Source organism: Morus notabilis, unplaced genomic scaffold, assembly GCF_000414095.1.
Source record: "Morus notabilis unplaced genomic scaffold, ASM41409v2 Scaffold235, whole genome shotgun sequence".
In the NCBI taxonomy this organism is placed as follows: domain Eukaryota; kingdom Viridiplantae; phylum Streptophyta; class Magnoliopsida; order Rosales; family Moraceae; genus Morus; species Morus notabilis.
In genome coordinates this window covers 69,679-85,000 of record NW_010360036.1, presented here as the reverse complement: position 1 = coordinate 85,000, position 15,322 = coordinate 69,679, and the positions used below count along the sequence as shown (strand labels likewise).

The 15,322-nt window shown below is 31.6% G+C and overlaps 2 protein-coding genes across 2 annotated transcripts; both read left to right on the top strand.

Moving 5' to 3' along the window:
- Window positions 1-7,313: 7,313 nt before the first annotated feature.
- LOC21401035 (phosphatidyl-N-methylethanolamine N-methyltransferase) lies at window positions 7,314-8,938 on the top strand. Its single transcript, XM_010095738.2, has 2 exons — window positions 7,314-7,592; window positions 8,406-8,938. The coding sequence occupies exons 1-2, from the start codon at window positions 7,348-7,350 to the stop codon at window positions 8,653-8,655; spliced, it is 495 nt and encodes a 164-aa protein (XP_010094040.1). The 5' UTR covers window positions 7,314-7,347; the 3' UTR covers window positions 8,656-8,938.
- A 2,416-nt stretch (window positions 8,939-11,354) lies between these two features.
- LOC21401033 (autophagy-related protein 8C) lies at window positions 11,355-13,616 on the top strand. Its single transcript, XM_010095736.2, has 6 exons — window positions 11,355-11,606; window positions 11,746-11,808; window positions 12,227-12,282; window positions 12,385-12,437; window positions 13,080-13,198; window positions 13,284-13,616. Exons 2-6 carry the CDS (start codon window positions 11,772-11,774, stop codon window positions 13,376-13,378), a joined length of 360 nt encoding a protein of 119 aa, XP_010094038.2. The 5' UTR covers window positions 11,355-11,606; window positions 11,746-11,771; the 3' UTR covers window positions 13,379-13,616.
- The last annotated feature ends 1,706 nt before the right edge of the window (window positions 13,617-15,322 follow it).

Genomic DNA, 15,322 nt, shown 5'->3' with positions numbered 1-15,322 from the left:
CGCAAGATCTATATACTATATTATAACTATTTGTTTGGTGATGATTGACCAGATATCGTTTCAATTATTGCTTCAGATGGTACATGCCCTTCATTTAAATACGTATATTAAAAATATATATAATAAAAAAGGAACTAAACGTTAGAATATGTAATATTATGAATAATATAAAAAAACTATGTACATATATATATATATATATAGAGGAGAGAAAAGAAAAGAAAAAGGTACATAGTCTTTATCATGTGCAATGTCAACTGGGATTATGATAACTATATGATGGTGATATTGATGATACTATATTGTACTGGCTCCTCATATATATTTATCTATAACCCTCATCATTTGAAATTAAAGATCGTCTCCTAATGAGTCCTGCATAATTAACCATCCCTGACTTTGATGATTAGACAACTAATTAAGACTTGCATTATGATTAAGCCATGAAGGTTAACTGTATACATTAGTGTGACACGTGATTTAATCACTTCTTTCAGAGTATTCAATCTCTAATGGACTTGTTAAAAAAATTGGAACAAAAATCAAGTTCATCGTGTTTTTACTATTATTATTACTAGTTTCTTTTATGGCATTGTATAAAGTACCACTACTATCAAATATTGTATGGTTGCAAAAGATTTTCTCTTTATTTATTTATTGCAGAAACATTTGCTGAAGATTTTGAATTTATGGAAATGCTAATTACCGTTCACATCATCCGATAAATATTGTGCATAATCTACAATCCTACAGATATCTATATATATGTGTGTGTGTGTGTGTGTGTATTATATGAATATAATATTTGATTACATCTATTATTGGTAGAGGTGGTGAGAGAAGCATGCGGGCGAATACCACGTTTTTTGTGAGCATGTGGATGTGGGCTTTTTGAGTGTGATGATGAATATCATTTGCACATAAGATTATAAACTCTCTTTTCTCATGTCCTGAAGAATGATTGCCTAAATATGTGTAATGAAAGAACAAGTATTCAAATACAATGCATGGTTAAGAGAGACGGATATACTTTCCCGGCCCCCTTGTCATGCATAAAAAGTTTGCCAAGTGTCTATATGAAATTGAATTTCCTTGTTTGGGAACCGACTTTGCCCTTTCAGCCTCAATTAGATATATTGATTATGACGATATATAATGCAGCAAGATAACCAAATCATAAGCCTATTTTTGGGAAAAGAGTCTTTTATAGTAAGTTTTGACATGTATTCTATAATTAATCTAGACAATTCTTGAAACACAAAAAAATTAAACATTGTGTAGCACTTAGTTTTCTCAATATAATCATTTTAAGGAAAAAAAAAAATTGAAGAATTCTCAATTTAAAGAATAGGGCAGAATACCATATATTTCTCTATGAGCTGATCAGTCTAAAATGGCATGCTCACTAAACTTTTACAAGTAATTTATTTTATATATATGTGTGGCTTTAATGGTTACTTTAATATTTATCTACTAATTGTCACTATTGTCTTAACCGTAAGATATTGATCTGATTATTGTAATAATTTAATAATTAATAAAAAAATTTATAATAATTAATGAGACTAAATTCTTATTTTACCGTGTTATCAAATTTTTATATTTAATAAGTTGAGAACATAATTATTAAAAATTTGTCCATAAAGATTGAAAGAAAAAAGTGTACTTTCTTGATCAATGCAAAATGGGTCGAAGACCATCCAAATGCGCTTATAGTATCAAATAGGAGTAGATATATTGTATAAAGATTATTTTTTCTTAAAAGTATCATTAGCAACAAAAAAATAAATAAGAGCTATATTAAAGTATATTCTTGTTCAGCACAGCACCATTATTGTGTTTAAAAAGAAAACGCTTCAACTTTTAGATCTTGGGAAATGATTCCGAGCTCCATATATATCCAATAATATTACTTCCACATATTCATTAATTTGAACAATTTTTTCCAATATCTTTTTTATCTTCCTTTTCTTCTTCTTAAATCAATATCTCATTTTCAATTCTATCAAAAAATATATATATCATTTTCAAACTAAATTACATGATTTAAAGGTACTTTACAAGCTCATGACTAACGTTTACCATATATAACCAATAAGCGACGTCCCCAGTAATGAATCTAATTAGCATATAATCTTTAAAAGCAACCAAAAAAGTTTTTATCACATCAAATTATCAAATTTTCTGACTTTTATATGGCTAATATTATTCAGCTAGCTACTGATTACGTTAAGGAGTTGTACACTTTTAGAATGATATATGATATGATTTATTAACGAAGTCTTATCTTGACTATATTCTTCATTCAATCCGTAACCTATAATGCATATATTCTAAATGAGAAAAAAAAAATACAAGACAATCCATAATAACTATGACTACTTAATGAAGTTTTGGTGTGGTGGGGACTATATGAACGAATTAGATCAAATAAAGGCAAGTTTAGTGCATTTTTATTTAGGAATTGATTCAAATTCTCTTTCGTAAGCCTACTTTGTATTTTTCAATGGTATATATTGGTTCGAACCGTTCTTTCTTAAAGCTATTAACATGGCAAGATTAAGAAAGAAATTCTTAGCTATCAAGATGTTGATATTCCTCATTAGACTATATATCTAACGTGACGACATACATAACCTAAAGAAACTACAGAAGTGACTAAACGAAAACAGGAAGTAAATTTAGGTCATGGGTACTACTACTAGAACAGTTATCCATACAGCAGACAGCAGATATACTTATAATATTTTCTTTATGTTGAACTATACATATTTTTCAATAGTATACACGTGCGACAGTTTAGATTTTTTTACCCCTTACTCTTGATCACTATAAAGGATAAAAATCTATACTATAAGTAAAAATTTGGGCCGCCCACTCAAGCTAAATGGGAATTTCATATCGGACAAGGCTGGCCCATTATTTTTACACATACAAGCCGAGCCAGGCCTAAAAGGAGGAGGGTCGGTCTTGCCCGGCTCAAAATTTACAACGTATTTTTAAGGAAATAATAAAAAGATGTGTTCAGGCCGGGACGAGACCGGACCTCAGATCGGCTTATTTAACTCGGTCTAAACTTATAACTCTAATCCGGACCCATACACTCTAAAATAATATTTCTCTCCTTTTCTCTTAACGAAAGGAAATTGATTAACTAAATATGAACTAACATTCCATAATAGAGATAGACACGCGTGTAGACATTATGCCTGCCTTTCTTTTAATAAATTAGAAGTGATTTTTATTATAATCATCTTCCTTGAAACAAAAGATACTTAAATAATCACCTAAACAGAGGTAGTCTTTAATTCTTGGCATCTGGCATCACATGGGTTAAAAAGTGGTCCATCACCTGAAAATTGTGGTCCGCATTATTTATTAATACTACCTACTCTAGAAAAATTTAATATAAAACTTTATGCCCTTATGCAATGATAATATATAAATGAGAAAAAAAAAAGTTGTCGACAAATTTTTTTTTTTTTTTCCTCAAGGGGATGAATAAATCATTAACCAAATATAAATTTCTTAGACATAAATGGATAAGTACACATATAAACACATATTACAAATTGGCACGTTGCTAGCTACTAGAATTGTGGTGACATAGATTCAGCCATTGAAATTCCTTATCCAACAAGGACAATAGCAAGGTTATCACAAATTAAAAAGGAAAAATAAAAAGAATGAAAGAAAAAGAAAGAAAAAGAAAAGACCATATAACAAGGCCAACATCATGACAGTTGCAATATTTTTGAGTACTATGTAGTAGAAATAACATGCATCCCTTTCTTGGGACCATTAGATACTTCGAGCAACATGTGTTTGCAATGTGTCCAGTATTAACGTTAATGCTTTGCCACACATTTACAATACCTTTTTTTTTTTTTTTTGGTTTTTGAAACATATAATTCTATTTAATTATTATTATTATTATGTGTATGCTTTCTGTTTATGAGGCGAAAAAAATCAAATAATTTGCTTCACAAACGTATTGGAAGAATAAAAGCCCAAGCAAAAATTTTATAGGTAAAAGGTGAATTTATTTTGAGAAAATGAGACAAATATCTTTAGAATACATGAATCTAGATTTTTATTTTTTATTCTTGATTTAAATTCTTTTTAGTTAAATAACTATATTAGTTAAAAGAGTATTAATCAAAAATAATAAATAAAAATCTAGACTCATACACTTCAAGGATAAATTAATAATTTTATTCTTTATATTATTTTTGACTAAAAAAGGGTTAATTCTTTTTTGTGATGATTACACCACATGAGAAATTTTCATACCTTAATTTAAAATTTAACAAAATTTTCAAAATATTATAAATATATCAAAAATGACATAATTATTATCATAATAATGTCATATTTTATACTATATAATAATATATTCATTATTCTAATGATATCAAAATTTCACTATTTTTGTAATATTTTAAAATTTTTGTTATATTTAAAGTTTGCCATCCAAATTTTACTAGTGCGTAAAGAACCTTTCATTTTTCAGATAAAAAAAATACACTAATAAGTAATAACATTTCATTTTTTACCGGTCATAGTGTAGTAAATAACATATATTTTAAAAAACGGTAATTATACGAGGTCTTATCCGTTAATTGAGAAAATACCTGAAATGCCCCTATTATTCTTGATCTCTCTCTCTTCTTCCCATCTATCCCCCACGGTCGTCTCTCTCTCTTCCCTAATCTTCAGACATCTCTCTCTTTCTCTCTGGCTCTCTTCTCCGATCTCTCTCTGTCCTCTCCCCACGTTTCTCTCTCTCCCCCCGAACTCAGTATGCCGTTCTCGGACTAGTGGCAGTGTGATTCCCTGGGCTCGCCAAAGCTTGGCCGTTGAGGTGGCAGCGGGATTTTCTTGGGCTTGCCAGAGCTAGGATGTGGAAGCGGCGGCAGCGGATCTAATTTGCAGAGATGGAGGGAGCAAGTTTTTAGCAGTTTTTTTGTTATCAGATTTGATTTGCAGGTTTTTTGTTCGTTTGGTCCTGAGTTTATGATTTTTGTTGATCTAAATTTATGAGATATAAGAATTTAGGTATTTTTGTGATTTTTTATCTTTTGAGATGTTAATTGTGAAAATTTTAAAAAAAATATGATAAGTATAATACTTATCGATAAATACAGTATTTTACTAGCCGTTGGAGTCAGTATTTGATATTTGGATGAATATAATAAATATGATATTTATTCATAAATATGATATTTATCAATAAATATGATATTTATCAATAAATATGTTATTTATTAATTGTCAAATTTTTAGATTAATATAATAAATATAATATTTATCAGTAAATATAATATTTATTAATAAATACAGTATTTTACTAGCCGTTGAAATTGGTTTTGAATTTTTAGATTAGTATGATAAATATAGTATTTGCTAGTAAGACAGTATTTATTGGTTGTCAGAGCCGGTCGTTGGCGATGGCTGCATGTCGTCAGAATTGACTATCAGTCACCGACATCGTCCATAATCTTCATATTTTTAAAAAATATAATATAATATTCCTATTTTAAAAAATATGTTGTAATTTACTATTTTTAAGAAAATATAGGTTTGGAAGAGGAAAGAGATGAAAAAAAGTTTAAGGGTATGTTTTGGTTTTTAATAATATTTAAATTTTAAAATATTAAATTATGTTATAATTTATCTATTTTTTTTTAAATAAATGTTATAATTTATTAAGTACTTTATTAAATATGATATTTTTTTTCTTTTTTTTTTTAGATTGATTGATGTAAGGTAATTTTGATGAATATTCTTTAAAAATATATGAGTTATAATTTTATTTTTTTCTAATTTATAATTTTTTTAGTTAAATAATTATACTAATAAGAAGGTATTTATCATGAAAAAGGTCTTGATTCACGAAGTAAATTCTCTATTTTTTCTTGGTGTGAGGGGTATGAGAGTCCGGGAGCAGTATGTCACGAAGTGGCCAATTGCTTGGCTAACCACCATAATATGGGCCCAAGTGGGCCCATCTGTTTACATCATAACTTTGGGCTTAGTTCTCCCGAGTCCCAACTCCACAAAGGCGGCCACCCCACCCTACTCGTGAAAGAGAATCATGGATAGCATCACGTTTCTCGTTTCGTTAGTCCGATGAATCGGAAATAATTATATTTTAAGAGAGTTGACGCTACTTGTTCTAATTAATTCAAATCATAATTTAAATTTTTTATTATAGTATTTTTTTTATAAAAATTTAAATTCAACTTTTTACTATAATATTTTTTTTTATATACTAAACTAAAATTTGAGAAAAGAACATGCCTTGGTGTTTTGTAAAAGTGATAAATGTATGGATAACTAGATTTTATTAGTATACGACCTAAAAATAAATTTATTTAAATCATTCTAAATAATTAAGTGATATTATGATATTTTATTTTTTTTTATTAATTGAGTAATAATTATTTATTTTTAAGTGGAGCGGCATTAATAATATTTTTTATCATCTTAAATTGTATTTCTAATTTTTTTTTCTTAATTTATACCCGTTTACTCTATAGTAAAAACACAAAAGCTCGTCAATAGAATGGAACAAATATATGATCAAATTCTACTTAAAGAATAAGTCCGGTTTCACTTCCACCACCACAAGTCATTGATAATGTAGGGACCTCAGAGTAAGACTCTGGAGTATTGACCTTTGAATCCATCCTGAGGGGAAAAAAATCCTAATCGTTGCACCTTGTTAGGCTTCAATATAAGTATGTAGCAAATAGTAGAATTTTAAAACTAAATTAAATAAATAACCGATTTTAAACTATTTCAACTAAATAACAATTTAAATGATAAATGAATCATTTACTGTATAAATAATACATTCACGGTTAGTAAAGATATTTTTTTCACGTAAATTTTCTTTAATAACGGGTAAAAAGAATTATTTCCATGTAAATAAAGATTTTTTTAAAATTTTGTACTATGTAAGTTATTTTTTACCAATCGTAAAATAAATTATTTACATTTACTACATAAACTGTTATTTATTTCAAAGAGTTTTAAAATATATTATTTACTTAAAATTTAGTTTCAAAAATATTATTTACTACCAATTTCTCAATAGTTAGGGGGAAAAAAGACGCAAGAAAAACGAGGTAAGTGGCTTGGGGTCCTTCAGTGGGCTTGACGTAGGCCCACAATGTATTCATTCCAGTTTGTTTTGAAACGGGCCGAAAGACAAAAGGGACGAGAATATCCCGGCCCATATCCAATTCTAAAGTTCTTTTCGCGAGCCTAGGAAGAAAGATCGTTCGTTGCCTTGTTTTCCCGAGAAAGTGAAGGAAAATAGGCCAGAAAAAAACGGAGAAAATGAGCGTAGCAGCAGCAATTGGAGTGATCTCACCGTTCCCCTTCTACTACTGGCTATGGAATCATCCGCAAACATGGGTGGACCTTTGTGGGAAAGGGCGGGACCCATCGAAAGTGATGGCCACGTTTTCTCATTTCCTTAAGCTCATTCAATTACTCTCTCTCTTCTCGGTTTCTTCCTTCTTTTGGCCTCCACCTCTCTACTTTTGGCCTCTTATTGCCTTTGGCCAATTCCTAAACTTCAGGTCAGCTTCATACATTGATATACACATATACATATATATATATATATATATATATGTTTTTAGGCTGTGATTTGATATAATAAAGTATGTGATTTTTCTTGATTTCCCTTCGGAACTTTTGCTATTTTTATCAGTATGTCTTTGGCTCCAATAATAAGTTATAAGCAATTACCATGACATTACATTACTAAAACCAAAAAACAAAATCTAGAGGGGTAGGAGACATTTGGGGTTTCCTTGTTATTTTTGCCTTAAAAATCCTAGTATTAGTTCATGTGGTAATCTAGAGTCGGTGTTCATAGCTATATTAATGTGATTATTTGCTTAAAATTTAAATACAATGTCCTTTTGATGCTTTTAGAACTTCATTGACTCTTTTTGGATAATTTTATGCCGGTAGAATTCTGATTTGAACCGTAGGGTGGTTTGGTTGGAGGGTTCAAATCCTTTGAGCCCAATTGAGGTTCAACCAGTCTTTATTTACAAAAAGTAAAAATGGATTTGAACTCTTAATGTGACATTTAAACCCTCAAAATAAAAAGATTTCTAAATCCAAATCTCATTTGAGTTCTCAAAGTTTGAACCCAAGTTCAAACCCCATAATTCAGAACCCACATGGTTCAAACTCACCCTGTTTTAAACCCCTTTTCGAAAGGAACCATTAATACGTTTCAGAGAGTTTCACATAAGTTTTAATTTTGATGAGATTTTGCCCAGATCTAATATTCAAAAACTTGCACTTTTACTGAGTATTGTGACATCATGTTGTTTATGTTACCTACTAAAAGTTTTGGTGTCAAAATCAAACCTCAGGGTGTACCAATTGCTAGGTGAATCCGGGACTTACTATGGAGTGCGGTTTGGGAAGAACATTCCATGGGTGACAGAATTCCCATTCGGGTTTATAAAAGATCCTCAGTACATAGGAAGCATCACGAGTTTATTGGCTTGCCTATCTTGGGTGCCTTTTCAATACATTCTCTTGTGGATTCTGGGCTATGTCTTCATGATACGTCTAGAAGCAAAGGAAGATCCTGCTACTAGCGCCAAGCCGCTCTCTTGATTCGTGTCTGCGGCTTGGATTCGGTTTTCATCCATTACTCTTACGAAGGACGAACTAAGAAGAAATTCTTCTATGTTCCAAGTGACACTAGATTTTTTTCAGTGTCTAGTTCATTTGTGTTGTCGTTGTTGTTAGTACTATGACATTAGAGATTTAAATGCACTAATTGCTGGTTTCTTTTGAGACGGTATTTTTGTTTCCTTTGTTTCTTTATTAGATTATGGCTTTAGCTTCTTTGAAAACTTGTATGAGAAGACGGCCAAAAAACTGGCTTGAAGACTAGAGGTGGTGAAGCAATGAAAACTGGCTTGAAGACCAAATTTAAACTCCGTTCTGTTGATTCTAAACTAAAGACACGAAGCCTCAGTTTATTTTACTAGTTTAAATTACAACTTAAGTTTTTACTACATAATTTTTTTTTATAAAAATTTAAATTTAACTTTTAATGTTTCAATATTTTTTTTAAGATGAATTTACTTTTTAATTTAAGTTTGTTGAACGTGTAAAACGAACAAGATGAATGAGTTGTTTAGTTAGGAGATTCGTATCCCGATTCGAATCATGATTCGTGATTCGTTACAGTAATTTTTCTTATAAAAAATACACATAAATTAAAAATGGTTATAATCTTATGATTCTAATCTATGAATCAAACGTCTTCGAGATGCTCAGATGATTTTTCATGTGCCAGATGATTCGCCAACTCAGATTATCTTCTGCACTGGAAATGAACAGTTTTCCCAACAAAACGATGAAATAACATTATTGAAATCTAACTTTATACCTTTCTAATAATATCACATCTGAAACGAAATGGAGAGGGCGACCAATTCTCCTTTTACCTTTTTATTATGGCTTCAAATTTGGAATCTTAAAACATGTTCTAGAGTTTGTCCTTATTTCTTTCAGCTAATCATGTTGCTGAGTTTGTAATTGTGAATCTAAATATTTTGAAAATTACTAATGGCTAAAAAATTTAAAAAATGGAAAGAAAAAATAATGATAAGTACAGAGAACTACGAAGTATGAAATTTACAAAAAAGTCTAGCTACTCCACTGCATTTTATCTCTCTCTCAAATCCGCTATTACCTTTTTCTTTACATTCAATATCCTCTCGTCCTTTCCCAAATAAAAATTCAGCAAAAACAATTAGAGGGATAATATGTACTTTAGAAATGATCAAAATCTTATTAAAAATAAAAAATAAAACACACGCAAAGTTAAAGAAGTTTTTATGATTAAAAACGGAGTTATACTGATAGAATATGCAAACAGTAAATTGTGATTGCAAATGTAGTCTGAAGGTAATTTTATGCATGCCTCCCACACAAGGCATATTGTTTAAAATACAAATCTCTCCACTTTTAAGTTAAAAAAACCACATAATATGATGACATAAGGGTAATGGAGTACTGTGAGGGGCTTGTAATTACAGTTTGAGTTGGATCATCTTTTGGGTATTAAATATAAAGACTAATATGAGATCACTCACATACTTACCCTTGCCGTTACTCGTTAGTACATTCAACATAGTTGGGGTGACGCGCTCCTCCTTTGAGGGCTAAGACATGCCGCTAGGGCCTTCAGCAAACATCCTTGATAATTATGGAGATCCTTTTATTAACCATTAGGAGGTATGCTAACGTTGACTGTTGTTAAGGTTAAATTATGTTCCTCATTTTTCACAATACACGTGTCATCGTCTCGGAGAATGGGGTCAAATTATGAAATTGCCAGCCAAAACAGGCTTCGAGCAGCCGGCAACTCGTGGGGTCCCAGCGCTGCCCGAACGACTAATCCAACAACTCGCCAGACAAGCAGTCAAACGAACATGTCACCACAGCATCTGAGAATTAAATACGAATATCACATCTCCAGCGAGAATATTCGGCATTAAACCAAGGGATCACATCCAGAAAAGTAAAGGAGAAAGTTAATCATCCCACATGCTTGCTCACTAAGCATCATCCCTATAAGGAAAGATTTCCTAGAGGATCATTAATCAAAAGTCAAATAGGAAACTACCCAAAGGCTTATTTTCAACCACTAAGAGCCTATAAATGCATACCATAGGTGTCCAAGGGGTTCACGCATTCCTACACACGCTTTCACCCCTACAAGTATATTCTCTCTCTTTTTACATATTTTTTAGTATTTTTCTTACACTGTTTCTCTTTGTATTTACAGAGAATATCATTGTAATCATCTTCTTCGATCACAATAAAATTACTAAAGACCCTACAGTAAATTACTAAAGACCCGACAGTAAATACCCTACAATAAAACTACTATAAAATCTCTCTATCTTTTTTTTTTATGTTGGTTTATTTCATTGCTTATGCAGTATTGATGTCATCTTCCGAATTCAATCATTGACATCCTAATAAACCGTTTAGTTCGCTGATTTGAGTTTTTAATTTGAGTTGAGATGTGATTTTATGTGAGAGCTTTTTACTGTAACAAAAAAATTAAATGTGATTATTTATGAGAATTTTTTACTGTAATAAAACTTGAATCAGCGAAATAAACGATGACATATAATTATAGATTTCACAATCAACACAACAGCGGTCCCTCTTACAACAAAATAAATAAATAAATAAAAATTTTAAAAGAAAACATGTTAACCCTTGCGCCGCACCACACTTAAGCGGTGTCGTTCGGTTAACTTGAGTCCGGAACAAGGAATCCCACATCAGATTGTGCGACAAAACCTTCCAGAAGAGCAGATGTAATGCAAGTGTAGGTTCCGTGTAGATATCGGAAAGAAAGCTCAACAAGTCTCTTCTCGTAAAGCCCACGAAAGCATTACCCATAAAAGCCACAAACAATCATTCTTCTACAATAATCTCTCTCTTCAAGTTTTGATTTTGACTCTTTGTTTGTTATTTTCCGATCATCCACCTATTTCTCTTTCTGAGAAATCTTGACGATCGCCGTTTCGTGTTTGGTATGTTGTTTTTGTACATCCCCTTTGCAAAACTTGTGATTGGTGCCTTTGTTTTGTAAGTTTATATATAAATATATGCCTTATTCTGGGTAAGAGATGATTTGCGAGTTTGTGATGTTTCGCTGTTTGAAATTCGCAGAGTGCAACAGAAGTGGGAGTTTCGCCATGTCCAAAACCTCGTTCAAGCTCGAACACCCTCTGGGTTTGTTTCATTTCTGAATTTTATTTCTGGTTTTTTTTTTTATTTAATTTATCGTTTGTGGGATTTTCTTTTCTTTTCTTTTTTAAGAGGTTAAATTATTCAAAGGGCAGCTATGATTAAGTCATGTACAATTGTAATTGTAATTGTATCCATTTCTTTTCAATTGCTATGAATTGGAGAATTAATTTTTTCTATTTATTTCTTTGGGGAAGTTTTAGGTTCATTTAATTTATTCTGAGATGGTTTACACTGACTACAGAATGAATTTGCTTTTTTCAAAAGTTTTCTTTTTTTTTTTTTTCATCGTTGGCTTTTGGATGACTTTCTTTATGTCAAGTTGTCTATTCTTTACTCCTATCATCATCTTTTCTTAAGTTATCATTTCGTTTTCTGATGGTTTTGATCTTCAACAAAATAGAAAGGAGACAGGCAGAAGCTCGTCGCATCAAAGAGAAGTATCCTGACAGAATACCTGTAAAATTTTCACTTTTATCAAAATTTGTAATCTGTTTTTAGTTCCTTTTTTTTTTTTTTTAAATTCATTTGAGTCATCCTAATCTGAGTACGTTTTTGTAGGTTATTGTGGAGAAGGCTGGAAAGAGCGACATTCCTGACATTGATAAGAAAAAGTTAGTAGTAATCTATTTACCCTTCTGTTACAATTATTTATACTACAATAGAGAACTGTAGATGAAATCCTCTGATTTTATTTATGTTCTAGTTCCTAAATTGCACAACATACTTCTTAACTAATGTCAAGCTGCTAACTTTCCCTACTATAAAATGCTGCATTTGACATAGGCGCAGTTTGAGATTGCTTGTGCAATCCCTGAAAGCACTATGCAGAAAAAATAAAGATGAAAAAAGAAAAATAAAATATTAACAATTAGAGTATTTGGTAAAAGTAAACAACAATACTTTGTACAGGCACCAATACTGGCATGTTTGGCTCACATATTTAAGTCAGTGATTTTGATTTTGAATTCAAATTTTGTGAGAGAACTCATTGACAGGAACTTTTTTTATTCAAATTTTTTATGAGAGAAAAGTATTGTAACAGAATCGGAATCATGAGCTCAAACGCATGAAATAAACGGGTCAGTGTTCGAGTTATTTTGTCTTTTGAGAAGCTGGGTTTTGTTAGTTTTTAACTTCATCCAAGTTTTTCGTGCTTGTTAATCAAAACTAAGATAAGTTGATGGCTTGAAGGTCCTCTTATCAAAATTGTAATGCTTTTTTTTTTCTCCCTCTTTTCTGTTTATTGCTTGCAGATACCTTGTCCCAGCTGATTTGACAGTTGGACAGTTTGTATATGTTGTTCGGAAAAGGATCAAGCTTGGTGCTGAGAAGGCTATATTTGTCTTTGTCAAGAACACCTTACCTCCCTCTGGTGAGCTGCGATCCCTTTTCATTGAGCTAATGTTATATTTATTACAAATTGCTTCTTTTAATTCGTCTTCCCCTTCCTACTACAGCTGCTTTAATGTCTGCACTTTACGAAGAAAACAAGGACGACGACGGATTTCTTTACATGACTTACAGCGGAGAGAACACCTTTGGATCCTTTTAACAGCCACAAGGCTCTTGTGTAAATGCAACTTGAAATTTGTACATTCTCGCATAGTGCTTCAAATCAACGTTCTATCCTCCCAAATAATGATTCAACTCTATTGGGATCAAGAGGTTCAATACCATTAATGTTGTGCTGGAACCACATACCTGGCATGGAAGTCGTGGAAGTACATGTATGACATGTTGATTTGGGTTAGAATGGATGGAATTTATCGTTCATTTTCTTCTTTTTTTTATTTATGTATGTGTGTGTCTATTTATATATATATATATATATATATATTGGCCGTTCACTTCGTGGATCACATTCGAGTAAGTTCAATTTAAGTGTAAAATTGAGCCGAGTTATGCGTTCACTAAACGCAACTCGAATTTTAAACTCGAGTAATAACTCGAGTTGGTGAGTTTTACCTACCTCTTGTTTTTTCATTACTCAAGTTTGATTTTATAGTGCGGATTTTCTCTGCAGAAAAGAACATTTTTTTATAATTGGAGTTTGGCTTTAGTACAAGTGAACACAAAATTCAAGTTTTAAATATCAAATTAATCTCTTCCTAAATACTTAACTCAAAATTCAAGTTAAACTTAAATTTTTTGTAACTCAAATCAACAAATTTAAGTTAGTGAAGTTAACGTCCTACTTTTACTTCGGAGTTGAGCTTTTTTGCAATAGATAGATAGTTGTGCATGGTTGGACATCCTTATTGGAAGATAGATTTCATTGAGTGTACTGGTTTTTCAGTACAATAACTCCATAAAAGCTAAGAGAGAGTATAATAATCAAACTAAGAAACTATTACACATTGGATGAAGAAGCTTAACAAAATTGTTGGGGGTTTTCCATTCAATTTCGATTCAAGCAAAGCAACAAAGACATCCTGTATTTAGCAAACGAATAAAACTTATTTTATTTGGAGGGGCCCTTTTTCTGGCACTGATTCTTGATCCATTTGATGCCATTAGATGTCCCACTTTTGATCTTTTGCGCTCCTGCCAAGGCTGCGGCTTTGGCTTTAGTTAATCCAGCCTTGCCATCTCCCTTCTTGTTGGCCCCAGTATCCTTTTTGGAATTTGTGTTGTCTTCTTCTTCCAATGCTCCGATTCCCCCAGCGCCCCATTGGTCGGCCCAGCTCGGAGCTTCACTTGCCATATTCTGCCAACAATCCAAACTTTGATGAGATCACCAGAAAGCCAAACTATTTTTTTTTTCCCCCCATTTGTGAATGAATCCAAAAATAACAAGAAACCCCATTAACCTTTTCCTCAGATCACTACTGATGGTGAAGTTGAATAGAATAATAATACAAGAATGCAAAAGTTCTAACCAGTTAGTAAAAGAAAACCTAAAATATTAAATCTTGCTGCTTCCTTACCGATCCAAGTACTTTGAAAGATCTCAGACTTTTAATTTATGTGAAGATGGATTGCTCTACATGCCATGAGGTATTCATATGCATTCAGAAGTCATACAGAAAAGTAAAGCTTTTGTGTGCGCGATCATTAAGGATTTCCATGTTAGAAGAAGGATCTGCGTCTGACATGGTAGAAACTGAATCTAGTAGAGAGTTTATGTGTCAAATCAAGCATTCACATATAGAGAAGAGGGTGAATCAAAAAGCATCAATCAGAGAAGTAGAGAAAAAGATCGAAACAACTCAATATGATAGCTAAGACTTAACTGCAAGTTGCATTTAAAAGTATTGATTTTAACACTTGCAATAACAGATTCAGATAGGTAGCTAGATATTATGAGAGAGAGAGAAAGAGAGAGAGAGAGAGCACCTGATGAAGAAGATAAAAAAGATTTCTTGAGAAAGTTGACAGTGTTAATGGAGAATATTAGGTGTTCCAAGGCATTTAAACTCGAAAAATAATAAAATAATAAAAAATAAAAAGGGGCACATGTAGATGGCCTGTCTTTCATCACCATTTCACCACATTG

Coding starts and splice junctions, on each gene's coding strand:
- LOC21401035 (XM_010095738.2), top strand. CDS start 7,348: ATGAGCGTAGCAGCAGCAATTGGAGTGATCTCACCGTTCCCCTTCTAC. Junction 7,593..8,405: donor GGCCAATTCCTAAACTTCAG/GTCAGCTTCATA, acceptor ATCAAACCTCAG/GGTGTACCAATTGCTAGGTG.
- LOC21401033 (XM_010095736.2), top strand. CDS start 11,772: ATGTCCAAAACCTCGTTCAAGCTCGAACACCCTCTGG. Junction 11,809..12,226: donor CAAGCTCGAACACCCTCTGG/GTTTGTTTCATT, acceptor TCAACAAAATAG/AAAGGAGACAGGCAGAAGCT. Junction 13,199..13,283: donor GAACACCTTACCTCCCTCTG/GTGAGCTGCGAT, acceptor TTCCTACTACAG/CTGCTTTAATGTCTGCACTT.